Source organism: Morone saxatilis, unplaced genomic scaffold (assembly GCF_004916995.1).
Source record: "Morone saxatilis isolate NCDOM2014 unplaced genomic scaffold, NCSU_SB_2.0 Contig2, whole genome shotgun sequence".
NCBI classification, from domain to species: Eukaryota; Metazoa; Chordata; class Actinopteri; family Moronidae; genus Morone; species Morone saxatilis.
Window position 1 is genome coordinate 22,669,268 of NW_023339762.1, and position 12,116 is coordinate 22,681,383.

The window sequence follows — 12,116 nt, forward strand, 5'->3', positions numbered from 1 at the left end:
GAGTGGAGGCATGCACCCCGATTGTGTATTTAATGTTCATAGAATGAATTTTGCTGTGTTGTGTTGTGTGGCCAGCCAAAAATTACATTCATGAACATAAAATACAATCGTGCATGCCTCCAGACTCTGTGTGTGTGTGCGTGTGTTTGGTGAGAGACCCTCAGATTAGCCCTATGTGGCCGAGATTACAACAGGATCAGTGCTGCCACATATTACACTGGCCTGTGAACCATCAGTGAGATAGTGGGCCAGCTTGGGCTTTAGGGTCTGAAAACCCTGTTTAATTACACTTCAGCAAAGAGGAAATGTACAGTAACCAATTCACACAAGCTGTTATTGACACTGTGATGAGAATCCTGCACGCAATCTTCAAGTGGAAAATGCTTGTTTTGTCAAGAGGGAGGCAGTGTAGGGTTGTAGTTTTCAGGCACTATGTCACATTTGCTTTTCCCCAAACAAATGTGACATTTATGGGCTTTTACAATCAGCACTTGACCACCTAGTGGCTGCAGCGGGAAATGCCTCTCCACCAGGGAAAAAAAACACCCGGATAAATCCATCTGACAGGAGAGAGAATTAGACCTCTCAAAATGCTCTCCTGATGTGTTACGTCTCCTCATAAAAAATCATGTTTGTCTAGGCCAAGAGGCACATCTGTGATTTGTAATGCCAACCTCTTATATGGTAGGTGACAATTTGTTTGTTTTTCCCTTTGTCGTATCCAAGGTGCCACCAGGGACGTCGGCTCAGCTCTGACAAGGATGTGTATGCGCCACCGCAGCATTGAGACAAAATTACGCCACTTCACCAAGTAAGTGTCAACTGTGTTTTATTTTTTTGCCCCCTCTCCAATGCAATTTTCTTGAAGGGATTATTGTGTTCGCCAGTCCCATCCCATCTCTGTTGACCTTCCTGCCATTCTGCCACTCTTCACTGAGTGTTTTTGCGCCGCGGAAATAAAAATCTATTTGTTATGCCACTCATTCTTTCACTCTCTCTTCTCATGTTTTGCCTCCTTGTCGCTGTAGTGCTCTTATGGAAGGCCTGGTTACGCCACTCCAGGATAAGATAGAGGAATGGAAGAAGACAGCTAATCAGCTGGACAAAGACCATGCCAAAGGTGAACAACCAGGAAACACAAATTTCAAATACTAGTTTGTTTGTGAGCACTGTATGTTGGGCAGAAATTGATATGTCTTTGGTTTTGCCTCGCTGCCTTCAGAATACAAGCGGTCTCGTCAGGAAATCAAAAGGAAGTCGTTAGACACCATAAAACTCCAGAAAAAAGCAAGAAAAGGTGAGATAAACTTTCCCTAGTGACAAGAACCTGATGATTAATGAACGCTGTGATAAAACACCTCACGCAACTTTATTGAGCTTTTAGGGCTGATGTTAATGAAGTCTGTTTGGCTGCTGGTCCCTGGTCTGCACCAATGGTTTAGATTGAACTGGCGCCATCTAGAGTGTAGAATCAGACATGACAACTCAATCAAATCAAAATGCCTGGCACAATTTCAGAAGTTCCTTTCCAGCTTTGGATGATTTGTCAGCTTCTACCTTATAAATCAAAGAAATGTTCTACTTTCCTGGCTGTGCTCGCATTAGCCCCTACTGCTGGTTCTAATTAAACTCCTATTTTCATACAGACTTACTGTACACCAGTGGTACGGGCTAGTCATAAACATGCAACGTGCCCTGATTTGATCCAGCTAACACTGCCTGTTCTTCTGTCTCTCCTCCCCCTGCCTGTTCCTGCAACCCCTCCTCTATTTGTTTCTCCTGGCTGTAGAGCTTCTAGGTATGTCTGCTGTGCTTTGCCCTGTATGAGAACTAGAATAGTTTTCATAGGAATCATAATCATCTTCAGATCAAAACTGCCAGTCAAAGAAAACCCTGTGCTGTCTCAGCATTTTTGGTTGAAGGAAGGAATTGCTTGTTTTGTTTCTTTCCCGAGAGTTAGGTGAGAAGATGGATACCACACTCATGCACGCTAGATACATGGATGAAGCTACCCCCAGCAGCCGGTTAGCTTAGCTTAGCACAAAGTCTGTAAATGTGGGAAGACAGCTAGCCTAGCTCTGTCCAAAGTTAACAAAATCCACCTACCAGCTTCTCTCAAGGCCACTAATGAACTTGCAAACATATTAGGGATCCTTTGTGCTAAGCTAATCAGCTGCTAATCGTAGCTCTATTCTATATGGCAAATATAAGAGTGGCATTTTTGCATCTAACTCTCAGCAAGAAAGGGAATAAGTGTATTTTTTACCTAAACCTCAAGCAGTGTTAGTACGGTAATACATGGGTGTAAGTTAATGGGCCTAGGTCATATCAGGAAAAGCACAGGTCTTACTAATAACATTAACAATTCTCTTAATTCTATTCCAGTGTCTCAGTAGCTAAATGGAATTCAGCTATCAGTGACTTTAATATTTACACCTGTGCTTTTCCTACTGTGAGAAAAAGTCTGTTTCCCATATAACATGTCCAGTGAGAAATGGCACACACACACTGTATATTTGTTGTACATTTCTTAGCTCCTTGTATTTTGCATACAGATAGTTTGCCAGACCTGTTTCAAATGTAGCCCATCCATTTTCTAAATGCCTTTTTAATAGATTAAGAATTGTTTGTAAAACTATCAGTCAGACAATCTTTCATTCCTCTGAGCTGACATTTGGCTCCATGCTGACAGCTTTGTGTTCTACCAAAGACCTAAACCTCTGTTTTTAAGGACCTATTAATTAGCAAGCTGTCATATCCTAAATGGGACTCTTCATTTAATCAGTGCCCCTATTAAATGCAGGTACGCTGAAAGATGAGCCAATTAGACAGTGGTTAGACAAATATAGGCTACAGTGTGCTGCCTGCTAAATATAACTGGAGTTTCTTGGTGATAACATAGCAAGGCACATCTGAATTCACTCAAAGCTATATTCCTTACTTATATTTTCCCACTGTGAGGTAGTTACAGTGAGTGCATTGTTTGAGATTGAACCAAAAATGCTACGATATACTGCAGGGTGTTAAAAACCTTTAACTGGCAGTGTATGTCTGTGTAAATCATGCAGTCAGAGTAACAGAGAATTCGGCAGCTCCGTGGTCATCTTCATCGCATCCTTCTTTCATTCTTTTTCCAACCTTCATCTACTGTATCATGTAGTGTCATTGTGGTATTCAGACTTGAATGACTCTTAGACATTCTATTTACTTTGTGTCAAATCACATCCATTTCAGGACCTTCAAGTCACCACCAGTTGCTTTGCATCAACTCATGATTGATGATATGTGTTGACTGTCCTCTCATTCCATGCACATGAACCATTTGAGTGTAGTGTTTGTCAGTGCGTTGACCTCTAGTACAGAAGCAATTTGTCATTATGTGTTCTAATCATCTCTCATTTTTTACTCTCCTCCTCCCGGCACTGTGTACACTTTTCTTCTTTCATGTCACTTCCATTATTATCACCCGCCCGTCAAATCCCCAATCTCTTTTCATTCCTCCTCCTCTCCCGTCTATCTTTAATTCACCCACTCACCCCCTGTCTTTCCTCCTTCACTCCATCCTCCCTCCCCCTCTTCTGTGTCTCTGCACCCCTCCTTTTGCCTCGCACAGGCCGGGGAAACCTGCGCCCCCAGCTGGACAGTGCCATGCAGGATGTCAGTGACTTGTATCTGCTGATGGAGGAGACGGAGAAGCAGGCAGTTCGCAGAGCCCTCCTGGAAGAGAGAGGGCGTTACTGTACATTCATTAACATGCTGCAGCCTGTGGTGGTGAGGAACATTTAGCCTTTGTTACCTAAGAGTTGTAGAAAATAAGCAGAGCACTGAAAAAGATGTTTTACTTTGCTTGCTCATGTTGTTGATCGGTCATATTTTCCTTTCCAGAATGTAGAGATTGCCATGCTGGGAGAGATAACACATTTACAGGCCATTGTTGATGACCTCAGTGTGCTGACTGAAGACCCACATAAGCTGCCACCAGCCAGTGAGCAGGTAACAGAGGTGTAATACTGCTAATTCTACTAATGCTGCTGCATATGGTCAAGCTATTTAGACCACAATGAAATCTACCTTGTGCGTCCAAGGCTGAGATTCTATATTTGTCTTATTAATAACAAAAAGAACAACAATTAATTGATCCCACTAACAAGTATTTTCTGTGTAGCCAAAGCCTGATATAACTTATTTGACCACTGACCACAATTGTTTCCACAAAACTATTAAAACATGCCCATTGTGGTTTATTGTGAGCTGATCCCACATACTCTGTCCATCTGCCGTAAATACGCCCTGGAGAACCAGATGAGTATCAATCTGTTAATAAAAATAGTCCCGAACAGATGTACTGTTTACACCTGTTTGAGTAACATTTGTCAAACCTACAGTGCCCTGCTCTCAAGGAAATTATACAGCCTTTTCTAAAAATGAAACTATATATCGGTCACCCATTTTTAAAGACTGAATGGAATGAGGACATGGGGTTGAGAAATACAGAACTGATAGGCTTTTCATGACATTTGTTGGCAGTAGCTAAAAGAGTAGTATGTTAATAGTGTGCAGATACATCATTTCCATTAGCTACAGTGTTGTCTGATGCTTTAATGCCGGATTTGAGAGGTAGGATGGTGTGAGATTACTTATGTCAACGTCCACATTGTGGCTGAAAATGGCTGTTATACATCTATTGTGACTATGTGTCTACAAAATCTTTTTTCTGCTCTTACTCCTATCTTGCTCTTTCTATTACAGTCTCACCATAACGTGACAAAACATATCCCTTTATATGTCCCTCAGCACAGCCTGAGAAAAAACAAGACAAGTCGTAATTAGCAGTAATTTATTAGTATCTGTCTAAACCATTACGTGTTTCTTTCTCCATCTTGTGTAAAAGCAATGTTGCGTACTTATATTGTTGCCACTATATAATTACCTTGTGGTTATGTGTTGCCGCAGGTGATCCGTGACCTGAAAGGCTCTGACTTTAGCTGGTCATACCAGACCCCTCCTTCCTCCCCCAGCAGCGCCGGCTCCAGGAAGAGCAGCATGTGCAGGTACAGTCTATACACACACAATGTGTTGATCGTACATTAAGATGTGATATTTTTCATGTGCTGCGTCAGATGTGTTGTTAATGCTGGATTTTATCTGAGCTGCCATGCTGTTTTAAGGGAAACATCCATGCACATTCTTGATTTTAACCCACTTATTCACACAATAGCAAAAGAATGAAATATTAAAGGTTGTCATGGACACATGAGCCGGTGACCCCCAAGCCCTCCGTCACCACACAGCCAGACTATCAGTGACAGTTAACATGCAGTACATGGCGTATCTTGCCAACTTCTGAGCTCTTGCTCCTGGCAGATTTGCAGTTCTCAAGCTTCTTACAGCCAGATTAGGTCCAAAGCTGTGAAACAGCACAGCGTGACAGCCATGAGTCTACATGGAAACCAAAATCTCAAGTCTAATGATGATAGTTCGACAGTTTATTCATGCATTTGGGTCAAAGGTAGATTCCGGGTCAAGAAGCGAGCTTTGCTTTACAAATAAACCCTTGTAGTTAAAGCAACATCAAACCAAGTTATTACTTTGTATTAAGAGTCACAGTTCCTAACAGAAATTCCCTGATATGTGTGCCATTTAACACTGCAGCCTACTTTTAGTCTTCTATATTGATCCACTATGCTACTGACGGCCACTGTTTGACTGACTGATTTTTAATGCACACAAATTGTAAATCACAGTGAGTGTGATGTTTTTAGGATAAAATTTGATTAATCTATGAAAATCTTATATCTCCCCCAGTCAGCTTTTCCTGGATCTTAGACAACCAACCTTTGTTTCACCTTGACTGCTGTACATGTTTTCATCCATTTGTTTGTCCACTGAATCTATAAAAAAAAATTAGATAAGCTGGAGGTCATAGAATTCCCTATGTTTGTAGAGAAGTATGTCATGATTCAGTTGTGGGCAACAATCAAGAATCTTGGTTGCAGGAGAGAAGAAATACAAGCTTACTGAGTTCTTCTTAAAAGACACAGAGGAAAGAGGAAAAGAACATAAGGATAGTGTCTAGTTATGAATCATTTAAGGTTATTTAATTTGTCATATTTAATTTGGCACTCCTCCTTAAGCCTCATCCCGGAGGACAAAGATAAAGGAGAAATGATAACTTCAGATATATTCCAGGGGGAGCAGTGTAAAGGAAGGTGAGAAGTAGAAGTTGCACATTTTCAAATGCGTGGGATACAAAGAGGAGCAACTCTGAATAAGAATGACAGGAGCGGGAGACAAAAAGCACGGAGACAGCTGTTAATGTTCAGAGAGAAGGAAAAATCAAAGAAAGGATAACTTTTTAATGCCCTTTGATGCACCAAAATTAGAAGAATGGCATCATTTAGAATTTTCATATAACGTTCCCTTCATGTTTTAAGCTTTTGTGATAAATTTTTCATTTAGTTTTTTATGGTTTTGCTATGGCCCAGACATAAAAAGAAAAAGAAAATGCTACAACCTTGATCACAATCCTGTTACATGCATATTGTATCTTTTTATGGAAGATTTACAATGCCTAAATGAAACCAAATCAAACAAGGGGAAAACATAAAATAAATTACACTTTGTAAGTTATTTTGTAATGTCAGGGATTGAAATATAGAAATACATTATCACAGAGGATTCCAAATGTAACCAAAATATGCAGTCATGAATAGGGTCTCTCTGACCGGGGAACTCTTGTGAGACCGTACACTAGGCCCCGCCGATGGTCACATTCCCAATGGGATTAGACAGTTGATTGTATTTTAAGTTTGCCATGGATGATGCATCTCCTTTTTTAAAAACAAATGGCTCCATTGAAGCTCTTCATGGAAACTAATGATGGTACTTTGCATCTATTATCGGCAGGTGTATGCTGCTCTCTGCTGGACAACAGTTAAATGCAATAGTTTTTAAAATTTCAAATTTTTAAAACAAAATGCTAAATAATTGTCATGTTACATGTTTTTCATTTTGCATTAGTAAATGCATACAGAAAAAGGAACTAAAAACATTACATAGATTTGTTTGCATTTAGGCTTTGTAAATCTTCCATATGTGTTAAGTTATGTACTAATTTGATATCCTGTCAACAGTCTCCTCCAGATGCCCTCTGCAGGAGCCCATCGCCTCAGCAGTGTCTCCTCCCACGACTCAGGCTTTGTGTCCCAAGATGCCAACACCCACTCTAAGCCTCCATCGCCCATGCCCTCTGACATCGCCAGCCAGGTAGCAGTCTCAGCCATAAAACTTATTCTTTGATCAGGAGGAAAGGAGGGATTACATTGCAGCAAATCCAGGAACAGAGCAGCTCCAGAGATTCCTTATGCAGTCATGCTGCAGGGCAGGAAGACACAGAAACAACACAACTGTCTTGTCACAGTAGATCTACAGTAATTCTCTCTTTTTAACGACAGTCCTTTTCCATCTGGCACCTTCCATCTTTTCTTGTTTGCATTTCAGGCATAGAGCCATAGTCCTCAATAAGAGCTCGACAGCTCCAAAACCAAACGTAACAGAGCTCTTTGTTTTTGCTGCTATAGAGTTTTACCAGTTGCAAATGTTGAATTTTTATCCCACTGGACTTATAAAGTTATACAGACTCTCACGGTCTGAACATATTGCAGTGCTCAGCAGCATACTAGCACGCCAACTGATGCAATGTTCTTTACTGAATAAATGATCTTACAGGCTACTTTATTTTCAATCCAGGCAATGGTATATAGATCCCCTCAGAGACAAGAAAATACCTCCCTCCTCCTAAAGCTCATCGACACTCTTCTTCAACTCTCCCCCTGTTCCTATGCATCTCATCTCTCACACCTACCTTTTTTTTCCCCATTTCCTCTTCCCCTCCACTGTTCTCTACTCCATCTTCCCTTTTACCAGAAATCAACAAGCTCAGCCTCCTCTGAGGCTTCAGAAACCTGCCAGTCTGTCAGCGAATGCAACTCTCCTACAGCGGTTAGTACTGCATGCATCTCATCCATCTAATTGCTTTATTGGACACTCGCACATTAACAAACACGCACACACACACCTACACACAATGTGCTGTGCATTTTACTCATTGTTATCTATAGTATAAAGAGAGCTGTGGGCTCTACTTGACAGCCTCAGTGCGGTTTGACTTGGACTATTCATGGATGTTGAGCACGCTGACTCAGACTTGTCTGTCCGTTCCGCAGTTTGGCTCATGCTCATCCTTCGGTACCTTTCGCCCTGCTTTCTCTCACACTGGCACCATCAGGCCTCTCTCTGTCATACTTCCTGCGTCCCCCACATTTAACCACTCCCCTGGATCCAACACCCCCTCACCCACATCAAAGGTTCCTAGCTGGAAGGTTTGTTTTCATTTGCAATTTTACTTTTTGGTTCTCTCTTTTAAAAACTTTGTTGCTTCTTTGCTTCTTGTGTTTTGTTGCCTTCATGCACATTAATGAGCATAGAGATTGACCTCACAGTCACCATTTTGCTGTCGCTCATCAAGCTCAGTTTTCGAATCTTTCCTCACAAAGATGTCCTAAACTGAGTCGGCTCTTTCATTTAACTACACTTACATAGCCTAATGTAATCTGTCCATATTTACACCGGCATCTAACCAGTTCATGAGCCAAATCAGCAGCTTCCATGTTTAACTGACTGCACGACTGTTGGGTGGCAAACACTGGAGATGCACAGTTGGAAGACAGTCTCATTGTTCCTTCTGCTGCTGCAGGACTGGGCCAAATCGAGTTCCTGTGAGCCATCGTTGGCCACCACTCTGCAGCGTAGGAGGGAGTCCATGGATAAGATGAGAGAACTAGAAGCTCCGCCCAGTCCACTGGGGTATTCTGGGATGCAACCAGATGATCAACACCGAGCAAGAATTGGCCCAGGAACCATAGCATCCAAGGTAAGGGTAAAAATGTAAATGGAATTATATAAATTTGTATGGCTTGAGAATTTTTGTGTGGTGAATTGCATATGTAAATGTGTGCTAATCTTTATGTATTTCCTTCCTGCCTGTATCTGTGTGTGTATGTGTGCTTCAGCATGGCGAGCCACTCTCTCCAGCAGCCAGTACTCTAGCTATGGTTCTGACTAGGGGCTTGAGTATGGAGCAGCAGAAGAGCAGCAGGGACTCTCTGCAGTACTCCAGCGGCTATAGCACTCAGACCAACACCCCTTCCTGTTCTGAGGACACTATACCCTCACAAGGTAACACTCACCCACACAGCCACACAACAGGCATCCAAATACAGCACAGAATTTTAGAATTTCTTTGTTCTTTTTCCATGTAACTTTGATGGGAATATTGTGTTATTTGGAAAGCACAGTACCAATTGCCTTCAGTGCTAACATGATTACCTTAAGGTATTATGTAACGAAGCTCAACAGCTGCAAAATAACTCTTCAAAACACTGTTGTTTTCAGAATTCTTTGTTATTCTGTGTAAAAATAGATTCTTATGACTCACTGTCACTTCTAGGCTCTGATTATGAGTGCTACTCTCTCAATGGAGATGCTGACAGTGAAGGACAGGCAGACTTTGACAAGTCCTCCACCATCCCACGACACAGTAACATCGCTCAGAGCTACCGCCGAATGATCCAAACAAAGAGACCTGCCAGCACAGCAGGTCTGCCTGCAGGGAAGACCCTGCAGGGAACTCCAAATGGGGGAGGGGGAACCAGCTCCGGAGTTATCACGTCGGGGACGGCCACCATTCGCCGGACACCGTCCTCCAAAACTGGAGTGAGACGCACGCCGTCCACATCCGGCCCCATTCCAATCCGGCCCCCCATTGTGCCCGTTAAGACCCCAACGGTGCCAGATTCTCCGGGGTACGCCAGTCCGTCGCAGTATCGCGTGGGCAGCGAGGAGTTTTTGTACGGTGATGACCCATCTAGTAGTGACTACACAAGGGCGTCTCCAAACCGAATGAGCCTCCCTGACACAGCTTGGGGCTGTGGAGGAGGAGGGGCGGACAGGACTGTTTACGCCCAGCAGGCCCCCGGCATGGCGACCCACAGCACTGAGGAGGACCCTCTGCTCGCTGCCAACCGCCACAGCCTGGTAGAGAAGATAGGAGAGCTGGCAGCCAGCGCCCACGCCCTTGGCGAGGGCCACTTCCCCTTCCACAGCTCACTGCCAGGGGATCCAGCTCTGTGTGTACCCCAGGAGTCGTCCTCTACGACCCAGGAGGACACAGATATGCTGGTGTCAATACGCCGGGGGGTGAGGCTCCGCAAGGCAGTGACTGACGACAGGTCGGCTCCCAGGATTCTGCGGTAGCTGAGGGAGAAGAAGGCTGTGAAGAAGCAGCTGTGGTGCCCTTATTTACAAACTGAAGCTTTGTAATAAAATGCAACAGCACTCATGTGATACATGAACTGAGGTACAAGTAACAAAGAGGATGTAACGTGGTGAATGAAGGCCAGTTCAGAGTAATGGACAATGTTAAAGTCATTTCATGTCTTGTATGTATTGCGTACGTACAAAGTAATCCATATTCTTTTGGTTTTTATTCTTCTTTTTGGTTTTCTTCCCGTCTGTGGACTTTGTGGCTGTGCATCTCTGCTCCCTGTGTGACCGGTTGTTTCAGCCCAGTTTGTCCATTTAGACCCAGTGATGAAGACGTCACGACTGTAGGGATCAAATGCTCTGTGTCTTTGTTCTTGCTCTTCTGATTATTATAATATTGTGCATTTCTTATTAATTAACACAGCGACCTGTCAGAAGGAAGTGATGTGCGAAAGTGCTCTGTGAGCCTGTCTGCGTGTTGTGTTTCTCATCATTACTGTACAAGTACCGTATTACTGTTTTGTTTCATAAGCTGAACAGCAGCTGTGTAAGTCATGTAAAATAGGAGCAATATGGCAGTGTTTTTATTGCTGTACTGTACTGTCAATATATTCTGCAATTAAACAGGCTTTTTACTGTTAAATGGCTTGGTTGTCTTTGTTAGTAAATGTAATGTCTTTATTAATACATAAATAATATTACATTCATGTCAGGAATGCAGATAATGTGTTACAATCTGCTGCTGACATGCAGTGTGCCTTGCTGTAATGGCAGTAATCATTACTGTGTATACAAACATGTATTAATTGAACAGAAGGCTGTATTTGCAAAATCTAAAGTGGGCTTTAGCTATTTTCCCCAGCCTTTTGAAGTTTTATTTCCTCATTACTTTCTCCTCTTCAGATTTTTGAAACTGTGTTATTTTAATAGAATTTTATTTCCTCTGGAGCTCCCACTGCTTCAGATTTTAAACTGCGGTTAAGCTGTCAGTATTTTTAGGATTTGTCCAGCAATCGTTATTTCTTAGCGGTCTGTGCGCTGTAATTTTTTATCTGAAAGCTAGTTTTTATGGAAGCGTATTGCATTCACTTGAAAATGTATTTTTTAGTTTGTTTTTCTGAGTAATTATTTGTGTTTTTCTGGGTAATTATTTTTTGTCTGTTTTTTGGAGTAATTATTTTTTCTGTTTTTCAGAGTAATTTATTTTTATGGTTGGTTTTTTTCTTTTCTGATTTTCTGAATATTTTTTTTTTTTCTGTTTTTCGGACAATTTTTTTTCTGAGTTTAGAGAGCATTTGAAACAATAGACGCATTCATTCCTTTATTGAGAGCTCGATGAAACAAACATGAACGCGCTTGTTTAGTTCAATCAAGTTTACTTTGATCTGGTTTAAGACACTGGGAGATAGTCCTGGTTCTTTAAGTCATATAGATGGTATTATCATTAGTTTGTCGTCCTTAATTGACCCGGTACGGTAGATAGTTGAAGATGGGTGAGTGGGACGGATGAGTCACCATGGGTCCATGGGAGTCACTTGCAGGTTGGAGGTTCCCGCGGGAATACGAAATATCTCGATAATTCAGGAAAAAAATTACTCCGAAAAACAGAAAAAGAAATTACTCCGTAAAACAGGAAAAAAATTACTCAGAAAAACAGAAAAAAATATTCAAAAAAACAAACCAAAAAATAAATTACTCACTTTTTTTCAAGTGAATGCAATACGCTTCCGTAAAGTTTTAAACTTTTAACTTAATAATAATTGTACTCTTCGTCCACTATAATATGGCTCAGT

The 12,116-nt window shown here is 41.9% G+C and overlaps 1 protein-coding gene across 2 annotated transcripts in view; it reads left to right on the top strand.

Moving 5' to 3' along the window:
- mtss1la (MTSS I-BAR domain containing 2a) overlaps window positions 1-10,966 on the top strand; it is a 25,393-nt gene extending 14,427 nt beyond the window's left edge. Inside the window, exons 4-15 of one of the 2 annotated variants that reach the window (XM_035665225.1) lie at window positions 727-811; window positions 1,029-1,120; window positions 1,223-1,297; window positions 3,614-3,771; window positions 3,886-3,993; window positions 4,954-5,051; window positions 7,134-7,266; window positions 7,927-8,001; window positions 8,226-8,381; window positions 8,756-8,932; window positions 9,072-9,237; window positions 9,509-10,966. In XM_035665225.1, coding sequence (XP_035521118.1) covers window positions 727-811; window positions 1,029-1,120; window positions 1,223-1,297; window positions 3,614-3,771; window positions 3,886-3,993; window positions 4,954-5,051; window positions 7,134-7,266; window positions 7,927-8,001; window positions 8,226-8,381; window positions 8,756-8,932; window positions 9,072-9,237; window positions 9,509-10,314 — 2,129 coding nt within the window. In that variant the 3' untranslated portion in view covers window positions 10,315-10,966. The remainder of the gene's footprint in view (window positions 1-726; window positions 812-1,028; window positions 1,121-1,222; window positions 1,298-3,613; window positions 3,772-3,885; window positions 3,994-4,953; window positions 5,052-7,133; window positions 7,267-7,926; window positions 8,002-8,225; window positions 8,382-8,755; window positions 8,933-9,071; window positions 9,238-9,508) is intronic. The other variant, XM_035665227.1, reaches the window with a different exon arrangement.
- Window positions 10,967-12,116: the final 1,150 nt, after the last annotated feature.